Raw genomic sequence first — 25,016 nt, 5'->3', positions numbered from 1 at the left:
GTGCTTTGAAATGACACGGCATGTCTGTAGAAATTTATACTCAAGTCAAATGGACTCTGGTCACGCTTGTGTACATGTGCACATCACACATCATATCACTTCTCACCAGTCCTCTATTAACATACCACAACAAGGCAATTCTAACTACATGACACAGACTCAGCGGTACCTGTAGAAATCAGGAATTGAGAATGAATGTTTGAGTTTGGCCTCTTTAAACTTTAACTGTACATATTTGATGCCAGATCCGCACTGACCCTCAGCACATCAGGTGAAGATCTCAGAGCACTTTTTCAGTGTTGTTAACTCTTCATCATTTCCTTCCCCACATTCTTAAAATAGGTGATTTCTCAGCACTGACAGGTTAAGTTAATGATCAAACCCAGTGATAAGGTTTCCAAGGCAACCGCTTTCAAAACAAATCACATTTCAGAGTGCCTGTGCTAGAGCAACAGCCGAGCATACAAACACTTGTGCATTTCGCTCACTGCAGGTCAAACATTTACATATTCCCTTGTATAATAACACATTTTGATTATTGTAGTGGTTGTTTATACAGTATAATATACCCACAGGAGTGCGACTGCATTATCTTGGTGATTTTCTTTGCAGGGACAGCTGGACAAAGAGTGGTCAGTCTAAGCAGCCAGTGACATTGAAACCTGGGCACTGTTCCACACTGTTGCTCCTCTTTCATTCACCCTGTTGAATCCAACTAGTTTAGACCAGTCACTATACTTTGCTGCACAAAGTGAAACACTGAAGCACTGTGATGTAATCGGCTGTGTATTTCTGATTGCATTTGTAAATCATAAACAGCATTTTTGAAATGTCTATTTTATTGCCAAACTGTAAATGTTGGTTATGGCACCTGAGGCATCGCATATAAAGTCAGAAATCACAAGAAAGGAAAAATTATTTCTGCAAATTATGTTTGCTTTTCTAACTGTTCTGTAGTTTTTGCTTATGTCTTTTGAAATACACCTCTACCTATTCAGCCAATAAAAATACTTCTACCAAGCTGTAAAAGAAAAAAAAAGAAAAGGACAAAACACTTTGGTTGAACTGGCCAGAAATCATCTCCACACTAAGGCCATAACGAGATGATTCAACTAGTCTACAGTAGGCTATACAGCTTTATTGTTAGGGGTTATAGCTAGAAAAGGTTGGAAACACTGCCATAAAGTATCTCAGGATTTACAGTTGGCTACCTTATATTTTACAGCGCTGATTGAGTTTGCTGATTGAGTTTGGGATGTTGCTCTATCCACTGCAGGAAGGTGAGCAGCATCACCATCGTGCATCCACACTCTCAACACAAACACTCACACAGACCGACCCACTCTCACAAAAGTGTCCGTGGAGCTCCTCCCCTCTCGGGTTGAGTTACCTGCAGAGTCACGTATCACTCACCTGCTCCCGCATTGCCTCCACAGCGACTGTGTCTGACAACCTCCGACAAACGTCTAGCTGCGTCCTGTGTTGTGTTGTGTTGGACGCCAACCGTGTAGTTTACAGTTTTGGGATCCAAAGGTTGTACCTGGCAGCAGGAGAGTACACTTATCGATTATTTCCTGTGGAGTTTATTTGTTGATCGGCCGCTGATGACAGGCTGATGCGTCACGCGCTGTTTCGCCCGCGTTTGTCACCTTGAGCATCCCGTCCGGAAAACACCACTGTGAGTTCGTGTGACGATAAACACGCTCTTTTCTTTTCTTTTCTTTTCTTTACTTTACTTTTCTTTTTTCTTCTTTTCTTTTCTTTTCTTTTCTTTTCTTTTCTTTTCTTTTCTTTTCTTCTTTTCTTTTCTTTTCTTTTCTTTTCTTTTTTCTTCTTTTCTTTTCAGCACATTGCCATAAAAAAAAGTGCACCCGTGTCTTCACAGTGAACTCCAACCTACATAAACATGAAAATCTCACCGCAAGGTCCACTCAGTGGCTGTTCTGGAGCTTTCCATTGTGTCATTTGGTCTTCCTCAGCAGATGGAGTTGCTTGGTTACTGTTTTTTGACTTCTCATTCATGTTGGTTTAAAACTTGAGATTGACTAGTTCCATTTATTTATTTATATTGATGATTTATTACAATTTCTTATAGTTATTCTAATCGTTTTATGTTATTATGTAAGTGCGTATCAAATGACTCAATGGATAATATTAATGGCAGCAGATATGAAGTGATTCTTGATACTTTATGATTAAATCCTGTTTTACTTGCACAGTGATGAATTTATGGAGTCATTCGCATTCCAACTTTTGGTGTTGGGTAAATCATAGACTAACGTTAATGTTGCTACTTTACATTTATATTTGATGCAATCCACAACCTTAATTTCAGCATTGAGCTCTGTGGTAAGAGGAATGTGCTTTGCTTGGGGTACAACAGGTTGATATACTGCACATTAACAACCAAAGGAGTCTTTCAGTATGGGGTTTTTGTCTTGGCACGAGATTGTTGTTCTCAGTGTGCTGGGAGAGTGAAATGAATGTTATGTGAACAAACAGGAATCATGTGTGTGAAATCTGAGCTGATTTTGTCTTAATGCCCTGAGTCAGCGAATGCGCGCTCCACCCTGCACCTGCACATCCAGAAGAAACCTGTAACATCATCTCCAGCCATCATAAGAATGTAATGTGATTCAGTCAGATAGCTGGATGACTCCAAATACATAAAATCTGATAACTGTTATCTCTTACAAAATGCTTACTCAGGGGCATGGAGCAAAGGGCACATTGCTCATATCAGAGTGAGCTCATATTTTTTTCTGTCACATTAGCTATACTGTCAATATTGCTCAATTTTAAATAAACAGCCTGTGTTTTGTACAATCAGGCTGAAGTTGTCTAAAAAGAAATGCTGCAAATACTGAGTTTGTTCCACCATTGATGTTCCTGTCAGTAGTGATTTATGTTCTCAGCATATGTCCCTGTTTTCTTAAATCCTTTGTTGAAGCTTCAGGTTTGTTTTGGGGCGTGTGTTGTCACGTTACTGTTACTGTTACTGTAGATACTTATTGTGTTGCTGCTGTTGCTATGCTTCCCATGTGGGTCCAAAATATCTTGTGGCATATATGTGGCATTGGATGTGTTTCAGAAAAGCTGAAACTATAACTCTGTTATTTTATTGTTGTGAGGTCATATGACATAGATCCATTTGTTTTGTGTGCTTTTCTCATATTGCTGTATCATTTGTGCCGTGTGTTTGCACAGTTACAACAATACAGTAACGTTGCTGTCATTGTCTTTTGTGTGTTGAAACACAAATCCTGGCTGCGTTCATTGGTTTACATTCGGGTTTACATAATGACACACTGTTTATCAGACAGGTGCGGTGTTGTGATGTAGAGATGTTGGTTAGTTTGTGAGGATTTTGGAGCCTCTTGTGTGTATCTGAAGAGAATTTTTTCAATCCAAAATGACGTTTAAGACGTGAAAAAAAAAAACAACAACACAGACCACATGACTGATACCACAAGCTTAAAATATGAGACTGTGGGCTGTGCTGATTTGTTGTGACAGATGCAGCATGGAGGAATAACACAAAAGTTATAATCATCCTGCACACTCTGCGTCTACTTTTGTCTGTAATTATTGTTCTAATACCCTGTAGTTACCTCTGAATAAGTTTGTTATTATTGGACAATAAGCACCTTAGGCTGAGTGGAGGAGAGGTGTGCAGACAAAGGGCCTCTTGCCATAAGGTTGACAACACATGACACCCAGCCTCTCCTGCTCTGGCTTCACCTCCCTCCTGAAACCTGGCATCGGGCCAGAGCTGGAAACAATAGAGTGTAGAGAAGATGACCAGATAGTTAGGGACAGAAAGAGGAAGTCTTTTTGTTTGTGCAGACTTGCTAAAGTAAATACGAACAGTTTTCTTTCCTTATTTGCATTTCTCTGTGAGATTTTGTTGCGGTAGTTTTCGATCAGGGGGTGGGGTGGGGGGGGGGCGTGGACCTACATGTGGCTTTGTGTAAATAAAGTCATACTTTATCATGCACTGACTCCGGCCCAGGTTGTGAAAGCTATTGTTGTGATTCGCCCTGTCTTTGTTTGCAAAAGTTCTGAGGAGATTATCTGTTGAGAGTGATTATGTTTATGATCTGCTGTGAGATAAGCTTGAGTGACCGCACCTCTAACCTATAACTGTCATACACAGTATTTACCCTGAGCATGTGTAGTGTAGTGCTGCTCCTCACGAAATAACAGATTTGATCTTCAGAGAGGAGGTAGGGCATGTCTTGAGGAAGTGGTTGTGTTATAGCTTGGTTAAAAAAAGGGACACTGAAATGTTCTTACCTAAGTGACATGAGGTCAGTATTTTATAGATTGGATTGTTCTTTACAAACACTTCAAAAGCTTGCTGGAGACACAGGATCCTAACCTCTCGCCTCCGATTAATAATACAAACTGGACTGGTTGCTTAAAGCGATACGTGGCTCCTTGGTGTCTAAAAGTCACATAAGGTAAAAGGTGATTATTATATCAAGTATTAGATAGTGTTTGAATATTTAAATAGTATAGTATTTAGTAGTTCACTTTAGCCATTAACTGAGGAATGTTTATTTAATGCAGTAATAAAACCCATAAAAGGATTTAAAAGGAAACCATTATGTTGTGTAACATGACTTTAGGGTCCACAGCTACAGTATATACTGACACTCTGTATGTTCAGCCAGTGTGTGCTGTAGGCCTGATATATATTACATAACCTTGTCAGTGCGTGCCTTGACAGACACGTCACAGACACGAGTCTCTTGGCTCTGAGGTAAAGGTGTGGGAGAGTTTTGTTCTCTCATTTCCTGCTCACAAGAATCTCTCAGATTTATATTTCATACCTGTCTCCTTCGAGGCCACGCTAAGGATCAAGTAGTTAGCAGCAACTGTAATGTGGTTGTAAAACCCAACCACATTAAATAATTTGCAGCTATGCAGATATAGTCATCAACAGAGTGGATCTAATTACACAGTACATATCAGCCTGCTGTCTTCCATTGTCTCAGATCAGTCCCCTGACTACCAGCAGTACAGGCCCAACACCTGGCTCTCCACAGTGGAAGAACAGGCTGTTCGGTAGACGACTCATCAACTTAGCATATTATTTCTACAACCGTTATAAGGTGTCTACAGCTTTTTAAGGTTGTACACCGTGGTCCGTGTATTAGAGCTCACCCTGAAAAATAAAAGATTACCTGATGCAACAGGTTTTCAAAAGGTCTTTTTAGGCTAAATAATGCGTGTTTGTTTTGGGTGGAAAACCACCAGCCACTTTTCGTTCTGCGTGTCTCACTATCACTTACGCTTTCTTTCCCAGATTCTCATTCTCACTGTTTTTTTGTTTTTTTTTCTTCAGGTGGATGCCTGAAATCATGAGTGTCCTGGAACCTCAGACGAGGCAAGCCAAGTGAGTATCGTACACCTTCCTGCTTCCCCTACATATCTAGAGAATCACTAACCCAGTATGTGGAAGGTGGTGTGGGTCAGGGACCTCAGGCACAGAGCGTCTCTGTTGAGAGTTGTTTGCTTTGCCTTGGTTCCTGGCTCCAGCCTCCCTCCATGCCCTCCCCCCTCTCTCTCTCTCTCCCTTTTCCACTCTCCCCCTCTCGCTCCCTGGCTGGTCCATATGCTCAGAATCTCAGGCTAATCTCATCCAGTGCTGGCCAGTCTGTTCTCCGTATATCTCTGTGTGACAGTGTGGGAGATTCCGAGGGTTTGTGACACTGACATCCAGAGGTGCAGTGGAGAAGATGAAGGGCGCACAGCGTAACCCTGTCTCCTCTTCTTGTCATTGCAGTGGAGTGGCCAGATCGGACAGCAAGATCAGTGCCAAGGCCCTCTACGGTAAGTGGCTGCATGGAAGTGCGTAGAGGAGTTGGGCCGTTTTTGTCAGTAGGAGTATTTTATTGTTGGCCCGCTTTCAAGACTTTGCCCTAACATGCCTTTATTTCTTTTGCATGAGTCACTACAGTACTACACTATGACTTACAGCTTAGAATTAAGGAGATTGTTAATAATTACTTGTCAAGGAATAGTTTTACTATTTATTAAGTATGTAGCTTATTCAGATGTTGTACAAAAACTAGTTAAACTCATAAATGAGCCACACTGTTGCACTGGGTGGCATTTTCCGTTATTATGATCAACAAGGACACTGTAGTTTATTTTGACACAAACACCGCCCTGTCCTTATTGACCCTGTTTGACTAATGTTTGCTAAACGATACAAGGCCCCGCTTTTGCAGAGTACTTTCCGTTTTTAAAAAAATGAAACTATGTGTTTAAAAAAAATGTGTCTTCAGCAGGAACAAATCTTGAATGGAATACAGTACATAATCCACTCCTTATGCCTTGATATCTCTCCAAACTGTCAATAGTCGAGCTGTGAGCATCAGCACTGTAATTGACTCAATTCACCACAATATTCAATTTGCTATGCAAATGATTCTGCCAGGAAATCCGGCACTCTCGCTCTGCAGCATGCTGGTGCAGCCCCATGGCCTCGCTGCACTATCACATGCTCTCACACACACACACACACACACACACACACACACACACACACACACACACACACACACACACACACACACACACACACACACACACACACAGACAGTGATAAAAGGGGGCCAAGGTTCTGCTTAGGGGCCCCGCCGTGCTCAGCCTGCTGACACCTCTGTTAGGCACTGAGAGGGAGGCTGGGCTCCTAAAGGGAACATGACTGTCTTTGCTTTATAGTCACATTCTCATGTGTGCAGATGCATATTTATGTTTTGCTGTCTTTTTGTGCATATTTTGAATTGAAGGACTTGCTATAGTCATTGTAATGCTCTGTATTGACAGGCTGCATCACTGAACTGTCATGACTGCGGTGGCTCTCAGTAATACAGTCATGAAATGCTTTTACTATTTCAGCAGTTGCATGCTTGTGTTAGGGTGTGTTTGTGTGACTGAAATTAGTTATGTTACATTAGCTGGGAGCGCAGGGTGTGCCTGTTTTTAATGTGTGGTTGGAACAGGGTGGGGATGCCCATGTCTTGCAGGTGAATAAAAGATGCATTGAAAAGTGAAAAGAGGCAGACTCTCACTCAACTCTGGTCCTCCCCTTTGCTGCCTCAGACATTAGCTCACTGGTCCCTACCAGAACCTCCTTCCACACTGCCAACACAGAGGAACATTGTATAGCACGTCGTAGGCCCTGATAGAAACCTGCACCAAGGTATGACAAGACAACCTGCTTTCCTGCATGGCTGCACTGTTCCAAATTTAGAAATCGCCTCAAATGACAGATGACGGTATTGCAGTGATGCAAGATGCTCCCAAACTATCTGACTGCGCACCTCGTCGTCTGTGAAACATTTTTGTGCCGTAAATCATCCAAATATCCACAGGATGCGCCCCCACTCTTGTGATCTCAGTGAAATATCCTACTGTATGCGCGACGAGACTGTGCCGTTTGGTTGGCTCGTTTCATCTTGTGTGGCAGATGGTCACCACCACCTTCTCACTGCAGGATGACACCAGCACGCCTCCATGTCCTCCTGAACCAGAGAGGCAGGAGAGCGGACAATATTGTGCAGCATCCGTAACAGCAGCAGACATTTGGATAGATATGGGTCTGCGGCTTGCTCCTTGCTGAATAAACATGCAGAGGAACAACAGCAACTCAATCTCCCATATGCAAAACTCCCCGTCATTCACGTGTTGAAGGGCAGCAAACAAGTGATGCAAATGACACGCAGTCCTCCCACCCGATCTGTTATCAGCAGCTCGACCTTAAGTAGAGCAGAAAGATGCCACATCAGACTCAACATCCCAGGACTTTGGACTATCAAACAGGCTTTCTTGACTTTCTCACACGGTTTGTGGTTGAGGTTGAGGAGCATGTCTCTGTCAGGTAAAATGTGTTCGGACCGAGTCGAAACTTCCATCTCTTCCTGCTGCGCTGTTCTTCCTTTAACCTTTGTGCATGTGTTTAAAATTCAGTTGAATCTCCATAATGGATTTGAGTACATTAATTCCTTTCAGTCAGCACCATTCCTGAGTATCACTCCTGTTCTTTATGTTTGATTTGGTAAATCAGTGATTTTTGTGGCGACATTTTAAAAAGTCAACAGTACGTCTTTGGCTTGATACACAAATGCACAATGTAAACCGGTATGAATTTGTTCAACACTAGTTTGAGAGAACAACTCAGTGGGGGATTGAGGTTTGTTGATGTGATAGTTTCTGGCGACACTTCCGTATCCAGATGATGCCTCGGGGTCAAATCGAAAAAAACAAGAAACAAAACAAAACAAAAAAACAGGCCATCTTGTTCCAACGCAATCGCTTATTGTGTGAGTTATCTGTGGTCGGACTTGTTCAGTCTTTTGATGTCGAGATACAGGATTATATTCTCTTTATTAATCAAAGTGAAATGTAAAAAATGGTTCAGACAGTTGAACACTTTCCTGGCATTGCATCAAAGATCGTTACTGTCTCGGTTTTCGGTTGAGTCAGGGTTCATTGTGTTTAAAGAGCGGTTATTAGGGAGGTCGGGTTGTCTGATTGATCTGGGCCGTGTATTGGTTTGATAATCTGCCAGGCAGCCATGTTCATCACTGGTCATTGACTCTGGAGAGCCCTGAGGATCTGCCCATCTGCCTGCTAAGTGGCTCTTATTGCAAGCTGCCACAGCGCTTTGAATTGATTGACATAAACGTCAGTCATTAATAAGACATGGGGAGAGCTCGACTTTCCGAACGACACCTGACGCTTGTGTTTCACCTGTGGGGAACCAAGCAGGAAGGAATCAGCAGAGAGGAAATGGCAGCAACAGGAAAGACAAACGCTTGCGTCATTTGGACAGTGACAGCGGTTGAATGGATATAGTGATCTCTGAAAGTCTTTTTTTTGTTTGTTTTCAGCGCTGCTAAATATGGATCAGCCACAGAATTATGAAGCATTTACATCACAAAGATTAATAAGAGGATATCAAATAGTGGAAATATTGGAATGTACTGTACGGCTTGGACACATATTTTGTTAAGTGCTATACTAACAGTAGGGCTTTTGTGTCGCAGTCACCCTAAAGCACATAAAGCAAAGTGTGTCTCAACGTCTGTATGCTGAGAAAAGCAGAGCTGTAGATGGTGCGGCATTAAAATGTTGACTCAGTTGGGTGGGGGACAGAAAGAGACTTGATATGAGATCTGGCAGTGGAGTTGATAGGAACATGCTCTCATTTAACCGTAATTGTTACCTGCAGACTATTCACTTGGTAAATAGGTCAATGAGAACACTGGCCCCTGCCAAGAGCGCAGGCAACGAGGTGAACAATGGTGCCGTGAGTGAGTGTCTGGATGTGGATATTGAAAAACTTTAAATGGGTCTAAATCAGATTTTTGATATCTCATACAGGATTTTTGTAACCAAATTCCTGCAAAACTAATGACATTCCCATCAGCCTCGTCTGTACTTTGTGTTTCGTAAAACAAGATGGTGGACATGGTATTCCTCATTATCATACTGCTTATCCATTTAGAGTCATGGGTGAGGGCGGGTTACAGGTAGCCAGTCTCACATGTAGACACAAACACCCCATTCATGCTCACATTCACACCTATGGGCAGTTTAGAGTCGCCAATCAACCGGACCTGCGTGTTTTTGGTCTGTGGGAGGAAGGCCCCAACTGGCATGACCTGCAAGATAGGTTGAGATACTGTAACGCTCTTTTTACCTGTCTGAATCAAACTTCTTTGAGCTGTCTCCAAACTGTCCAAAATGCAACCGCTTGGCTTTTAACCAGAAATAACAAGAGATCACAGATCACAACGATTCTTTCCTCCCGCCACTAAATTCCGTATCCATTTTAACACACTGATGCTCGCCTTTAGAGCCTTGCACGATCAAACACGCCCATAAATTGCTGACCTCCTCCTCCGAAACCAATCGGTCTACTAAAACAAAAATTACTGGCCGTCCCTGGAACCTGCTAGAAAACCTAAGGTGAGCGTGCTTTTCAAGCCGTGGCACCCAAACTATTGAATGCTCTGCCCCTGTCCTTCTGATCCATTCACTCCTGTGACGTCTTCCTTTAGCAGGTGAAAACAGTTCGCCTTGGTTAGTTTGTCTGAATACGTCCTCCATTTTATCTTATTGCTTTTTATTTATTTCATTGCTTTTTATTGTCTTATTTGTTTTTCTTGAACTTTTTGCACTTTATTATGACGTAAAGATCTGTGACTATTGTGATGGAAGATGTGAGGCCTTATGGATATTTTGCTTATCAGTTCATCTGGTTGCCTTTTCACTATCCATTAAGTGTCATTGTTCTTTTAGTGCGCTTCTGTACAGTTACGGTTACAGACTCTCTCTCTCCACTTCCTACACTCATATTTGAATCTAATTCATTTGCCAAAAAAGAAACAAAACATACAATAAACAATTTTAAAGATTCATTTAACAGCATTATTATTATTATTATTATTATTATTATTATTATTATTATTATTATTATTATTATTATTATTATTATTATTATTATTATTATATTACTTAATTTTCTTTTGATTGTGTTTTTGCCTCAATAATTGTGCATTTGAAATCTGATATGGTGACAACCTTACTCTCAGCATTCCACCTCCTGTTTACCGTAATCCCGCCTGCCTCACTGCTAAATAGGTTTAATGTGTTGTGACTGTGTTTCAAGTTAACTGTACAGCATTTGTACGAGAGCTGACTGATATGCAAACAAAATCATATCGAGATCATTTTGGCAGATGTTGCGTTTTGTGGTATGAGTCACGATTTCAGTTGTAATGGTCATTTTTGCATTTTCATTTTTACTGAAAAAAAAAATCAAAATGTTGATGATATGATTTTGAGTTGGGTCACGTACAGAACAAGCATGTTCCCTTATGTCTGGAGAACATGAATTGTAGACCGGGGGCATCTCTGTAGCAACACGATTCCTCATTTATGGTATGTTGTGACACATTTTACCTTTATTAGAAAAGGTGCAGCTCCTGTGATAATGATATTGCACTTGGCCATATTGCAATCGATAATATTCTGATTAAATGTTCAGTCCTAATTTGTACGTAATAGAAGGTTACATGTGACGAATCACAATACATTGCCACAGATGAGGACGTAAGCACGGCGCTGTTCAGAAGTAGCATCACTGACTTTTGTCCCCACAGTAAATCTGTGCCTCAGACTGGTCCCTGCTAGGCGCGAGTTTTAATACAAGTCTTGCCAACATAGCCTACTATAACGTTGGATTAGGCAAATGAAGTCACAAAGACTCTTTGATATGAGATTTTTAATAATTAACTTCTCAGATAGGACTTTCTTCATTACACTTGCCCTCTGGCAGGACACTTTTGGACATAAATTGTGCTAAAAGATTTGAGAGAATACAGTTTGACCTTTGTTTCATTTTTTGCAGAGAGAAGTGCATTAACATTTAAAGAAAGGCTCATGATTTACTGTCTGTAGGACAGGATTTGTATTTACTTCCTTTCTCTTCCAAAATAAACAACAAAATATGTAATTTGCCCAGGAGTGCCCAACGCTTTGCAAACAACTGTGAGTGGATACCCAACAGTACAGTTGGTAGTGAGGTTGCCCCACATACACACACACACATACACACACACACACACACACACACACACACACACACACACACACACTAAAAAAAAAGTGCACACATAACATGTCTGTGTCACTTCCTTATTGCCCTGCTGATCTTTTCAGCTGGCACATCAGTGGTTCAGTGTTTCATTTCATCTGGTCGCTGCGCTGAAACGTTCAACATGTGGACTTATGGTCAGTGTTACTGCTGCTGCTGCCGCTACATCGCAAAGGATTTACAGTAAAATCACAGACAGGACTCGGTGGTTTCTCAGTTTCTCACTTTGAATATCTTTGTTTTCTTATCAACAGAACAGAGGAAAAAATACTCCAACTCAAATTTTATCATGCATGAGACGTCGCAGTATCACGTCGAGGTAAGATCTTTTCTGTCTCTACGAAAAGTTAAACACGTGTTTTTTTAAATGTGACACTTTATGTACTTTATTGAAATCAAGCAAAATATATATAAAAATGGAAAGATTGGTAAATCTCACCTCATGTGTAAAAGTGTTACAGCTGAGGTAAATGGATCAGTGTGAGAGGCACTACGCTTCAGTAAAGTGAAATAAAAAGTTAATGTTTAATAGAATTTTTTGCAGTAATAAAAAACTCACTATGATCGATTTCAGACTTTTCCATTTTCCTTTTGATTTATTATCATTTTGTATTATCTGAATGTTTATTCAATTTACTGTATTATTATTATTTAATCGCATATTTATGTACCTGTTAACCAGACTGGTGGTAACCGGGAGATAAAGAAAGGCAACAGAGATACCATAAAACAAGTTTTTGTTAAAAAGAGACCAGATTGTGTATTTTTAAATGTGTATAAAAATTAGCAGTTAAGATGGAAAATCTAAAAACTGGCGTGTCGTAGTAAAGCAGTAGTTTTGTCCCAGTTTGAATTCAGCTGTGGACCACACCATTCCTCCCTCTTTCGCTCCATGTTGTTTCCTGTCACATTTTCCTGGTTAAAACTGACATAATGCAAAAAAGGCTTAAAAAAGAAAAAAAATCTTAAACTCGTGCTCTGTAAATGGATGGATCTATAGTTTAAACAAGGTCAGTGAATGTGAACAACAAGATAAAAGCAAAGCACGTATTATAAATGTAGTGTAATAAGTGGTTTACTGGTGTTGTTCTTTTGCCCAGAGATAAAAACTGACAGACTACTTAATGTCTTGATAACATCTCATTTACGGGAACGCCGCCTTAATAAAGTTGTAACGTCTCTGACAGCAGCAGTGGGAACCTGATGTTGGGAAGATTCAATCAGAGACATGCTTCAGGTTAGGGATGGTGTTGAACTATGTCCCGCGTCTGCGTGGATAGGATTTCTCTAAATGCCTCCCCATTATCACACATGGGCAGGTAAACACAGATAACAGACAGTGACAGTGGCGCCGCACGCAGACTCATATGTAGCAATACGGCTGTTTTGACATCAGATAAAACAGGGCAGTAATTTAAGATGCTATATAACAAGGGGAACCTGAAAAATGTTGCATCAGTTGAAATAATTTTGCAGTAATAGTTCTAAGAAACAGGCCTGAATGACGATAGAGTCCAGTTAACAGTTACAGTTAAAGGAACAGCTTGACCCTTTGGGACATAAGCTTATTTGCTTTTTTGCCAAGAGTGAAATGAAAACATCGATACCACTGTCATGTCTACATGTTAGCTTAGTTTAACAAAAAGAATAACCAAAAAAACAAAAAAACAAAGTGTAAACCAAATCTGCCCATCATTAAAAGCCACTATTAAACACTCTGCTAAGCTAAGCTAACTGCTGGCTCCGCCTTCATCTTGACAGTTAGTGATGTGTGTGTATAATTTTTCTCATCTCACCCTCAATTCTCAGCATGAAAACAAAAATGTATATTTCCCAAAATGTTGTACTATTACTTTAATACAAACAGTAAATAATGTATATTTCAAATTCCCACCAACAACTTTCCAAAGTAAATCTGTCCTGCTTTCCATACAGACAATGACTTTAGTTCAAACCAGGATCATTTATCAAACTGTTTGTTTCCCCTCAGCATCTCTCCACGTTCATTATGGACAAGACAGAGTCCATTGTCACAGTGGACGATGCCATTAAGAAACTGGTTCTTCTGGATTCAAAGGATAAAATATGGACACAGGAGATGCTCCTCCAGGTCACTGACAATGCGGTCAGACTGCTGGACTGCGACACACAGGTAGCAGCTCCACACCTGTCCACACATCGTGCACTAAACGTGAAATGAAACGTCACATTTACAGATTGCTTATAAATTATTTACAGGAGGCCTTCAATACAAAGTGGGTGTGTTGATTCATCAAATGAATGTATTTGCTGGGAAGGAAAGATCTAATGACAGATGCCGTTGTTGGTTTATGGTTTATTTTTATGGGAAGTGCAGGATCCAGTGTTTTAAGAGCTTGCGGTGCATTGATATTGACTGCTTGTTTTAATCTGTCTCAAAAGATATCCAACTTTTTTTAAGTGGCAAGACTAAACTGCTCAAGTGCCTAAGGGGTAGATGAGAACATTGATAGCGCTCTCATGTCTGTATAGTACGTATGAAATTACAGCCAGCAGCCAGTTAGCCTAGTTTAGCATAAAGACTGGAAGGGGGAAGTTTGTATTATTTTATCTCACTGAGGACTTTGCCAACTCATGTTGTTCCTTCTCCACCTCCACCTCTTTCGCTCTAACTACTATTGTGTCGTTCTCCTGCAGGAAGAGTTGGAGAACTTTCCTCTCCCCACCATCCACATGTGTCAGACGGTGCTGAATCAGACACGCTACACATCTGTGCTGCTGCTCGTGTGTCAGGACAAGGAGCAGCACAAACCCGACATCCACTTCTTCCACTGTGACGAGGTGGAGGTGGGTCTCGGTTTGAATTTTACAGGCTTGGCTCAGTTTGCGTCCTTTATTGTCCACGCCCGATTGGTTGGCTTTGTCTTTTATGTCATTCATAAATCTAAGGGCCTGTTGTTAGAGTGCTAGGTCAGATTTCAGTGCTGTTCGTGGCTGTGGGTTTGTGTGTATCCTTTTACATTTTTTTTGTCTTGTTCAGAGATTTTAGCGCATGAGAAGATCTACCACTGAAAGGCAGTAATCCAATAACCACTAAGACGTGACCTCTTTATTGTACAGAATGACTACTAGTAAGTTCAACAGAGGCGTTTACAAGGCATCGTGGATCATCATCGACATTCACTAGAGGATATGAATATAACAACCTTTGGTTCATCGCCATTGTCTTAATTGAAACAATATAATGAAAGTTCTTACTCATCAAAACTGTGATGCAACTGTCATTTGGTGTGAAGGAGGAGCAGAAAGCTTGGCACGTTCATAGTCTTTAAGATTCAGGAGAAGAGCTGGATGAACTGATGAGTTTTATTTCACCACACACAAGCTTTTCTAGAGCAGACATCACAATACAAACAAACACAGTACGCACGTCATCGCAAACCCTGTCTATTGCCTGTTTTTTGATGTAATTTAAATAAGTTCACACTGCTGAGAATCCTAACGTAAGTAAGAAGGGTACAACAACAGCAAAAGCGTGGGCCGAGTGCTCTTTATTTTTGGCAGCAGCCAGGGATTTGTGTCGTAGATGATCAAAGACACAATGATTGAAAAACATGAATTTGGCTGTAAGCTTTAAATCCAAATGACAAAGGATCAGAAACAGGACGGAAACCAATTCTCAGCATGAATGCTGCACATAAACAGTTAGAATCTAATTAAAAACTGATATATCCTGTCCTTTCTTCCCCTGCCGTCCTCATTCCAGTCCTCAAAACAGTGATGCCAAAAACTGTGCAACACTGAACACAAATATGTGGCTTAAACTGCACAGAGAGGCATCACTTCTATCACACCTCTCCTCTACCTCTGGAGACATGTCAGATGTAGGCAGGCTTTATAGAAGTGAAGTGTGTAGGATTTTAAACTGCGCGAGTCTAAGTCGGACACAAGACGAGCCTGTAGGTGTCTTATCCAGAGCACCTTTCCAACAATGTTGCATTTGAGACAGCAAAGCTGCAGTTGGAGGCAGGGAGGTGAAAGAACATTTTTCTCTAACTATTGCATATTGCAAACTGCATACTGATCTGTGTAACGCTGTATACACAGTTCACATGTTGAGTCTGCCTCCCTGTGTTTCTCCTCGCTCTCTCCAGGCTGAGATGGTTCACGCAGATGTAGACAGTGCCATTGGAGACAACAAGCATGGAAAGAAAATGAGGCTTCAGACTCTGAAGTGAGAACATTGCTGCTGCAGACACACACACACACACACACACACACACACACACACACACACACACACACACACACACACACGCACACACAGTCTAATGGTGAGACTGATCTGTAATCAGTAGTAAGTGAACTCGATGTTAGGGTCCTGAAGGTCTCCTCCTAATCATCCAGGGTGAACCAGGAGAAAATGAAGCGTCACAGAGAAACCATCCTCCCGCCCTCGGTGCCCAAGGGCCCCTCACGTTCTCCGAAGGGACGAGTGGCGGCCACAAGCACACAGGGTGAGAGTGCTCACAAGAATACACTCTATACATGCACCGTTCATCAAAATGATGTTCTGTCAGTGGCGGCGTTCTTATGTTTTCTTTGTGTGTGTGTGTGTGTGTGTGTGTGTGTGTGTGTGTGTGTGTGTGTGTGGATGTAGCTAGACAAGCCCCCGGACAAAATGACACGGAGTCGCATGAAAAGCTGGCCCAGCGCATTGAGAAAGATGTGGTGCGTGTTTGTTTTTATTTTTATTTTTATCCACGATGATATTGTACAGCTCCTTTCACTGTCTCACGATGCTGTATTCTACATGCTAAACCCCGGGATTTGTCTCCCACAGCAAATCCTCAACTGTGCCCTGGACGACATAGAAATCTTTGTGGCGCAGGTGCAAAAGGCAGCAGAGGCCTTTTCCCAGCTCAACCACCGCAACAAGAGTAAGAAGAATAAGAAGAGAGGACCAGCAGGTCTGTCTCCCTTTCTTCTGATCTGGTGGCACGAATGCAGTGACAATATGTTCATATTGCTCACGTCGCCACGTTTGTGTCTCTGTGTGTCCTGTGTTGCGGGACATCCACTGATGTATGTGTGGTAGTAGAGGCTGGTTTTGGGCTCTGATAAGTAATACAAATCTCATCACTCAGTTTTAATCACTGATGTAATATTATTACTTCTTATTCACTCCAATAGAGTGCTGATCTGCTGTATTACTCTCCTGTTACACCTACACCTTTGGTGATTGTTCAGTGCGCTTCTGTCTGAATTGCATTATTTTTTGTTGTTGTATGTTTTTCTCTGACAAATTTAAAAAGAAGAGTGGAGTTGAATTTTGCATGGAGGCTGGCAGGGGATGCAGATGAGATGAGTCAAAACTATTTTAATCTTTACAGGAAGTGACACCAAAAGTGTGGTCCTAATAATTATTAAGAGAAGTAATAATATTTGTAATATTATGTATTGTATTACTGTACAGTGGTGTGATGCTGTGTTCTTACCGTATATCACCACATCTCATTACCTGTGTCGTGAGACATACATGTAACACACACGTGAGTCTAAAAAACAATCTGTTGTGGTCTGCGTTCGAGGTCAGGGGAAAACACACGTGCAGTGACTGTTACTTTTACACACATCATTTGGTACTAACAGTGTAAAAGCACCAGAAACGTGTGTTGCCCCTGACTACACAGACAGGTGTGCTGAAAATGAATGTATTCTCTATCCAGAGAATCAGTTTCTCAACATTGGGGTCAGAATCCCATGTGCAGTCACTTGTTAGACAAAAGATTTGTAAGCCTCATGTATTGATTGATATGTTTGGTTTTTTAAATATTCCTAATTGAAAAATAAAAGCAGTAGGTATGAGATATATCATACCCTTTACAGTAAGCACAATGGAACTTCACAACTCCTGAGAATACAATTTAAACGTATATCACACTCAAATTGACGTCACATAACTCTCTGTATTTGGGGTCATGAGAACTACGGGACCTTCTGGGTCCCAGGTTGAGAAACTCAGATGTAGCACATTCTTTCTTGGGCTTTTACTTTCTGTCTAAGGTGAAATTTTCATCTGTGAAGCTGTTTATTAACTTACCATGATTGTGTTGCTAACCTTTGTTTCAGCGGAGCCATAAGCTAAAAAGACATAAGATAATACGAACGAAAAATAACATTTGGGGTTACGACTGTGAACCTTGACCAGAAAGTAAAACCTGTGTCTGTAATGTTTCTGTATGGTAAGCTGGTAACTCAGGAGTCTGTGTGTGGTCATTGTTGCTCTGTTTGTTTACAGAGGGCATGCTGACGCTACGAGCCAAGCCCCCCTCTGAAGCAGAGTTCATTGATAGCCTGCAGAAACTGAAGCTGGCCTTGAACCTCTTGGTGAGATATCACAGCTCCTAACCTCCCCTGTTCTTCCCGTTCATCGTCAGCTGCCTCTCTCCTCATCACCTTCTCTCTTTGTGTCTGTCACTGCGCCCCCTGCAGGCCAAACTGAAGAAACACATACAGAATCCGAGTGCGTCTGAGCTGGTTCATTTCCTCTTCGGCCCTCTGGAGCTGGTAAGAGCTAAAAGTCATGTTCAGAACAGGTTTTTATGGATGAGGGCTGTCGTACAAGGCGATAACATCAGCATGAACACAAGGCAATTTTTTCTGGATGTCAACAGTACAGATCCATTCACTAAATAAGTTCTAAATATCATTGGATACCCTCAGTGTTGACGCACAACCACAGGAACATCTGACAACGGTACACTGAACTTTTTTTTAAAAGCACAGAATCAGAACAGTTTAGTGTTTGCATTGTCGCCATAAAACACTCCTCTTACTGTTTTTTATTTTTGTCTGGCACCACATCCACTGCTGCTCTGCTAATCTCTCACCAGACTGGAGCGACGTGGCTTTCAGCTCTGGCACAGGCGCTGCCGCACTTACATAATGTTGGTTTCCCAAGCCTCAGCGTGCAGCCACACCCCTCGATACTGCTGGTTAGAGACACAGAGCAGTGATTAGGCTCTGTGTTGATATGGTGCTGTAACCTCTGGACACTCTGGATTTGTTTGATAAGGTCGAGATAAAGACGGAGCAGTAATAAGTGTGGCCCCATGGCTATTAGCTGTCCTCGACAATCATTCTCAGTACACAGCAGCTTCAGCCACATCTGTCTTCTATTTCTAATCGCTTTAGAGTTCAAATGAGACATCATTAGTCTGTGTTTTAGTGGACTGAAATTTGTGACGCAGTTAACTGTCAATATTTAATCCACAATGTTGCTATTAAAATGTTTGTTTAATGGCTGTTGTTTATCGCTGTTTATTTATTGCCCTCAGGCCTTCTACAAAAGTGTCTTGAGATTGAATGGTGGAAATATATTGTTCCCAGTTTTTGTGGCATCAAGCATTAAACTGTCAAGTACTGAAATAGATATTTAGATGCTCCCTCTGGATCTTAGTCTTGTTTATTTCTTCTTTGTAGAGAAATATTTTTATATGGCCCAAACCAAGGGGGAAAAGTACCGGTACTAAAACTCAGGCATCATTGTGTCACCACTGTGTTACATTTACAAAAAAAAAACTGCATGTGTCTGTATAGACAAAGCCTCTCTTCTGTGGTGTCACATCAGTATGTCTATGAATGGGTCCACAGGTGCTGCAGAGCTTTGGGAGTCCTGAAGTGCCGCGTTCGGTCATCTCTCCTCACCTTTCCAAAGATGCTGTTGAATTCCTGCGGGGACACCTCAGCCCCAAAGAGTTGACCATCTTTGAGCTGCTGGGGGAAGGATGGACCAAACCCAGGTACATGTGTATCAAGGCTGGCTCAGTCTGAACGGATGCGTAGCTTAAAGGTCACCTATTGACGATGCCTTTACTCCTCCTGCTCCTACAGAGCAGAATGGTCCAGGGATCAGTGTGCTCCTCCTTATTACCCGAAGTTTCGTAACGGCTGGGAGCCACCGATGGAGCTCTTCAGGACAGCCCCATGGGAAACAGAGGGACCCACAGGGCTGGGGTCCCCCAGCAGCCCTGATTATAGGAAACACTCAGCGGAGGATGTAAGGGTTATATATAATGGCTGTAAATGCACTGATCATTACAGACCCCAACCCTTGAAAACATAACACTCTGCCTGTATTTTCAGTTTTATGGAACTCATTCCTCAAGCTCATCAAACGGGTGAGTAATAAAATCCTTCACACACTTTCTCACCAAACAACACAAACACAAAAACAGGTCAAACTGTGATAAAATGTGTCTTAACAGGTCTTATAACGGGAAGACCCACACCCGAAAATATGCCAAAATTCGCTACCACTTTGTAGCGCGGAATGCCAACGAGCTGTCAGTGCTGCAGGATGAAATCCTCGAGGTGAGGAACTGTTTCTTCTTTCCTTGCCCTTCGTGTGAAGCTTAAACCAAATATAGGTGTGGATGTGGTATATGGCAGGGATGAAACCAGCCCTCTCTAGCCGTCAGCGAAATTCAACATGTCAACTTTGCTGTATGTGATTGTGTCCGGTGTAAACAAGCTGTAAACTGTAAAGTGAACAGACAGTTCAGGACACAAACCAATATTGAGTTTAATAGCGGATTTCAGCGCTGCGAAGTGAGATGTGTGCATCGTTTCTCACAGGTGATAGAGGATGACAAACAGTGGTGGAAACTACGGAATCGAAGTGGCCAGGCCGGCTACGTCCCATTTAACATCCTGGACGTGGTGAAGATAGAGGAGCCAGAGGGCAACTACAGTCAGGTGACTTGCCATGCATATTGTTTATCTGCAGTGTATTACCTATTACATTATTACCTGTATTAACATGACATTCTTAACCCATAAAACTATGAGTCTATGAGGGTTCTTCTCTGCATGAGTCCTTAAAGGAAAAAATCCTCTCTTTTTCTGACAGTTGTTAAAATCGCAGCCATCAGTGTCACATTTCGCATCTCTGAGTATATTCTGCAGCTGCTTGCTTTATTTTTAGCAACTAGTTAAACCAAACAACTTGATGTCATGACAGAAAGTTTCCAGCAGCTACACTGACTTTTGATGACAGAAAATAATTTACACTCATTTTTGCAGAAGTGTTAAGTAATTGTTCGGACACCAAGTTTGGACTCAGTGGACCACAATGCAATGCAGCCATGTTCTGTTTTAAATAGATGTTTTGTTTTTGTTTTTGATACCTTGAACATGCCATATGTGTTGGTATCACTTTCACTCACCTCCAGTTATCTCAGCTGCAGAAACTCTGGCATGTTGTCAGGAATGAATTTTGGGAAATGTGGTCAATCACTAACTAAAGTTTATGGTAATGAGACAGGTCAAGGTTTCTTTATCAGAGCTTGTGGATAAATTTGTTTTGCAGAGTAGGAATCACTGCTTCCAAAAGTACAGATGATAATTAGGGCACTTGGACAGATAGCTCATTTGCTACAGAGTGTAGGGATCATGATAAAGAGATTTTCTAGAGATAAATAAGTAATCAGATGAATAGAGACACAGATAACAACAAAATTACTTCATTACAAAATGTTATCACAGTAGAGTCGTGTCATCTGAGCTCTGGTTCTAGATCAGTGCAGCCTCTTGTACAAACTCTCTGCTCTTATTGTGACCCTAGACATTGTGCAGCATTAGCTGCTCTCACTGAAAGCTTGAATTCCTAGAGACACACACTGCACTCATATACACTGTATGCAGGTTCACCAACGCCCTGCAGCAAGTATTGCATGCAGCTACTCCTCCTGGTCTGAAATACTTTCACACACATACTTGGCTTTTGGCTCCTGGGCAAAAATGTATCAGCCAGAATGAGATGAAAGACAAACCTGTTTTTGGAATAATATCATCTGTGTTTTTTCTCATGAACTTTGTTTGTGTGTGTGTGTGTGTGTGTGTGTGTGTGTGTGTGTGTTGTGTGTGTGTGTGTGTGCGCAGCAAGGCTACAGGACGTCACCTCCTGGTTCTGTGAGCCATGGAGACAGTTTCAACATGGGTATACAAAAAGACAAAAGTGAGTGAACACAACAAAGTAACCAAAGTCAGATTTAGGAATTACAGATGTAGAAGCAGCTTTTACAAATAGTTCATCTATCCTGTTTCTGTGCTGCAGTGATGGATGATGTCACCTCTGAGTTATTGATGATGATCACTGCTAACAAAAGCCAGCCACCCGCCAGGAAGTTCCGTGTGGAGCGATCATCTGGCAGCCAAGTACCGCTCGCCTTTGACTCAAACCCAGAGCAGGTGACTGCATGGCTCAACGCAAAAGGTTTCTCAAAACCGTAAGTCACCCATGACGCTCATCGATCCAGCAAATCAAAATACCTCCTCACACCTTAAAGAGTAACTTAACACCCCTATGATAAGCTTGTCTTTGCTGATCTCCAGTGGTTCAACCTCTCGCCTTGCTGCAGTGATGTACAGGTGCACTCCAGGAACCTGTGACATCAGTGCTGGGTGTGGCTACAGGTGCAACAAAGCAAAGAGGCTTTACACTTTCAACCAGTGAGGGCAGCGAAACATTGCTTTTCAGCCTGGTGTTGAGTTACCCTTTAAGTTCTGACTGAAATTTCAGGAAACATTAAAACCTTCCCCCGTGTTTCTACATTGTTTATGCACTGACAATAATAGATACAGCAGTTGCGGCTGTAGGGATGGCAGTGTCAGTCAGTCTGTCCGCTACTTTAGGTCAGACTGAACTATCTGAACATTTACTTCATAGCTTGTCATAAAAAAATTTGTACAGACCAGGATGGATGGAGAATGAATCCTATAGACTCTGGTGATCCCATGACCATTTGACATTTATTATTTTGAGTAAAATATCTCAACAACAATGAAATTTGTTGCACATATTCATGTTCCTCTCAGGAAGATTTATCATGAGTTTATTGAATTTTTAAAACTGGTTTATGAGCAAATACTTGAAAAACTAATCACATTCCAATCAGCTTCTGCTGTAGTTTGTGTTTAGTGCTCTTAAGCAAATGTTAGCATGCTAACACGCTAAATTAAAATGGTGAACAAGGTGCACTGAGTACAATTACAGATAATTAAAGATATTTTGTTAATTGAACGCGTTATTATTGAGACTAACAGCAACATGTCCCAACTAATGTGTCGTTTCCAGATGTGTCAACTGTCAACTGTTGTTACTTTAGGTGTCATCAATCTTTAAGGCTTCCAGAGAACCAGCACGTACACTATCATGATACTGGAAAAGACACACCCCAAAAGAATCAGTTATAAATGTTATTGATTACACCTGTGCGTTTCTTGCCTTGTCTTGTCTGCAGGACGGTTGAATGTTTGGGGATCCTGACGGGAGCCCAGCTGTTTTCCCTCAACAAAGAAGAACTGAAGGCGGTGTGTGGAGACGAAGGCAGTCGTGTCTACTGTCAAGTGACTGTACAGAAAACACAGCTAGAGGTTGGTCACACACCTGTCTGTACCTGAACATAAACCCTTCACACACCTTTTTTATTCATGGTGAGACAAAAAAAAAATCTAGCCCAGAAATGAATACACCTGTAGAAATGTTGAAATCCTTCTATAGAAATGAATGAAACCGCCATGTCTCAACTTAGTCTTTATCTGGGCATGTTAAGACAAGTGAACACACAGGAATACAAACGCTCGTGTCAGTGTCAGACTGTTAGGGAGTCAGACTTTATGATTAATACAAAAAAATGGGTGTGTACATGCAGTGATCAGGCCAGAGCTAACTAGGCAGGATTATTTGTCAATTTAACCCCTTCACATTGTGATTTTCTATATTCATTATAACAAGCATGTACAAACAGTGCAGAATGAATGAAAAACCCCGAAGTGAAGCTAAATGCCTCTATAGCAAGTTATTAGTGTCAAATATACGTGTGTCACGTTTGAATTTATATTTGTGGTCTAAGGAAACTCGTCTACTTTGGTATCTTGGTGCAATCGTTTATCACATTTTTTGGCTGCAGAAATATATAAAATAATAACTGTGACATTATAAATTACCTGTTGCATTGCCCATATTACTATAAATAACATTAGGATATATGCAAAATTTGGAGTGGTGTTTTTCCTTCCATGTGCATCCATTATCCCTGTAGAGACCCAGTACTGTACATGTACATTACATTCTCGCTTTTGCACAACATTTAGGTTAATTATACAATGTGATGTCCTTAATCATCTTACATCTGACCAGATCATTTGCTGTGTGTCTTCCCTTGTTTTGACATGCCCTGATAAAGACTTTGTATTTATTTTATTTAATTAAGCAGAAATTATTCTTCGATAATAAAAGTGGCACTCCTTAACCAGCCTGTTGCCTTTACTTTTACAAATTTGAATAGGAAAATTCAATAAAGAGGAATTCATCTTCTTTTATTTCCATACAGCAAACCAATGGAGACTCAGAGCTGCAGGAGATCATGAGGCGGAGGCAGGAGAGAATCGACTCCGGCAGCAAAGACTGAAGCTGCCGACCAGCACGACCCATCCGGATGCTTCTTCTCCCTCTTAAATCAATCTACCGTTAATCATGACCCACAGTAGAACATGCGTTATATGTTGTATACATTTTAATTGTTGTATATTTATTTTGTATCATGCAATGTGTATGTATCCAAGTGTTTTCTCATCTAATTCTTTTGCTTTTGTCTTCATTGTCTCGTTAGACTTTTGTCATGAAGAGATGTTTGTGTACGAAAAGAGGAACATATATAATGATGTACAGTTTGGTTTGTGCGGGTGTGTATGTGAGTGTGTGCGAGCATGTATAGGCACGTGTATGTAACGTACATATTTGTATGAGCAGTGTAGTCGATGTGTATGCTCATTGTCATTAATGCAGCTGTTTACTTAATGACCTGGTAAATAAGTAGATCTTAGCTGTTGCGTATCTAAATCTGTGCCAGAATGTGTGACACGTCTTCTGATATAATGCCAATTATTTTCACATCACTGTTTACAGCTATAGAAAATAATAAGCCGTGCTCTTTGATAGTCCTCTGAGCAGATATCAGAAATACAGCACTCATCCTGGTTGGTAACTGGAAATCAGCAGTCGGTCTTAATCTAAATAATCTTGCTGTTTATAATCAGAATTCAGACATTCACCACACAGAAAGTCACAATTATCCTGCATGAAGTCATTGTCGATAATTGTGAAATGCTGTCATTAATATGGTTTTTTGCAGCATAAACTGCACTGACAGGAAAATTAAGTAGTACATACAGGAGAGTACATTGCTCTGCTATGAATAATTAAATGAAGACTTAAACGAAACGATATAGGGGGTTTGTAAATATTTTGGGACACAAGAAGATAATCAAAAATAAACTTGGTAAATATTTGATA

At 41.2% G+C, this 25,016-nt stretch overlaps 1 protein-coding gene across 3 annotated transcripts; it reads left to right on the top strand.

Annotated features, from left to right (window-relative positions):
- The first annotated feature begins 1,482 nt into the window (after positions 1 to 1,482).
- Positions 1,483 to 25,014, top strand: eps8l2 (EPS8 like 2). Of its 3 annotated transcripts, XM_056386934.1 has the most exons (22): positions 1,483 to 1,678; positions 5,351 to 5,401; positions 5,792 to 5,838; positions 11,932 to 11,996; positions 13,668 to 13,829; positions 14,354 to 14,503; positions 15,811 to 15,890; positions 16,064 to 16,173; positions 16,317 to 16,387; positions 16,500 to 16,626; positions 17,050 to 17,091; positions 17,958 to 18,046; positions 18,152 to 18,226; positions 19,313 to 19,461; positions 19,553 to 19,718; positions 19,805 to 19,839; positions 19,927 to 20,032; positions 20,297 to 20,416; positions 21,602 to 21,677; positions 21,777 to 21,948; positions 22,963 to 23,095; positions 24,055 to 25,014. In XM_056386934.1, the coding sequence occupies exons 2-22, from the start codon at positions 5,355 to 5,357 to the stop codon at positions 24,130 to 24,132; spliced, it is 2,100 nt and encodes a 699-aa protein (XP_056242909.1). In that variant the 5' UTR covers positions 1,483 to 1,678; positions 5,351 to 5,354; the 3' UTR covers positions 24,133 to 25,014. The 3 variants fall into 3 exon arrangements, with proteins under 3 accessions (XP_056242909.1, XP_056242911.1, XP_056242910.1); XM_056386936.1 differs by lacking the exon at positions 17,050 to 17,091; XM_056386935.1 differs by lacking the exons at positions 1,483 to 1,678; positions 5,351 to 5,401; positions 17,050 to 17,091 and having other exon boundaries at positions 5,624 to 5,838.
- Positions 25,015 to 25,016: the final 2 nt, after the last annotated feature.

The sequence above is a fragment of the Seriola aureovittata genome, chromosome 10 (genome assembly GCF_021018895.1).
Source record: "Seriola aureovittata isolate HTS-2021-v1 ecotype China chromosome 10, ASM2101889v1, whole genome shotgun sequence".
Lineage (NCBI taxonomy): Eukaryota > Metazoa > Chordata > Actinopteri > Carangiformes > Carangidae > Seriola > Seriola aureovittata.
This window is presented reverse-complemented; position numbering and strand designations above follow the sequence as displayed.

What these genes read in the sequence shown, in the direction of transcription:
- eps8l2 (XM_056386934.1), top strand. Translation starts at nt 5,355, where the DNA reads ATGCCTGAAATCATGAGTGTCCTGGAACCTCAGACGAGGCAAGCCAA. An exon ending in TCTTCGGCCCTCTGGAGCTG is followed by an intron (nt 18,227 to 19,312) that starts GTAAGAGCTAAA and finishes ATGGGTCCACAG; the next exon opens with GTGCTGCAGAGCTTTGGGAG. An exon ending in GCAAAAGGTTTCTCAAAACC is followed by an intron (nt 21,949 to 22,962) that starts GTAAGTCACCCA and finishes TCTTGTCTGCAG; the next exon opens with GACGGTTGAATGTTTGGGGA.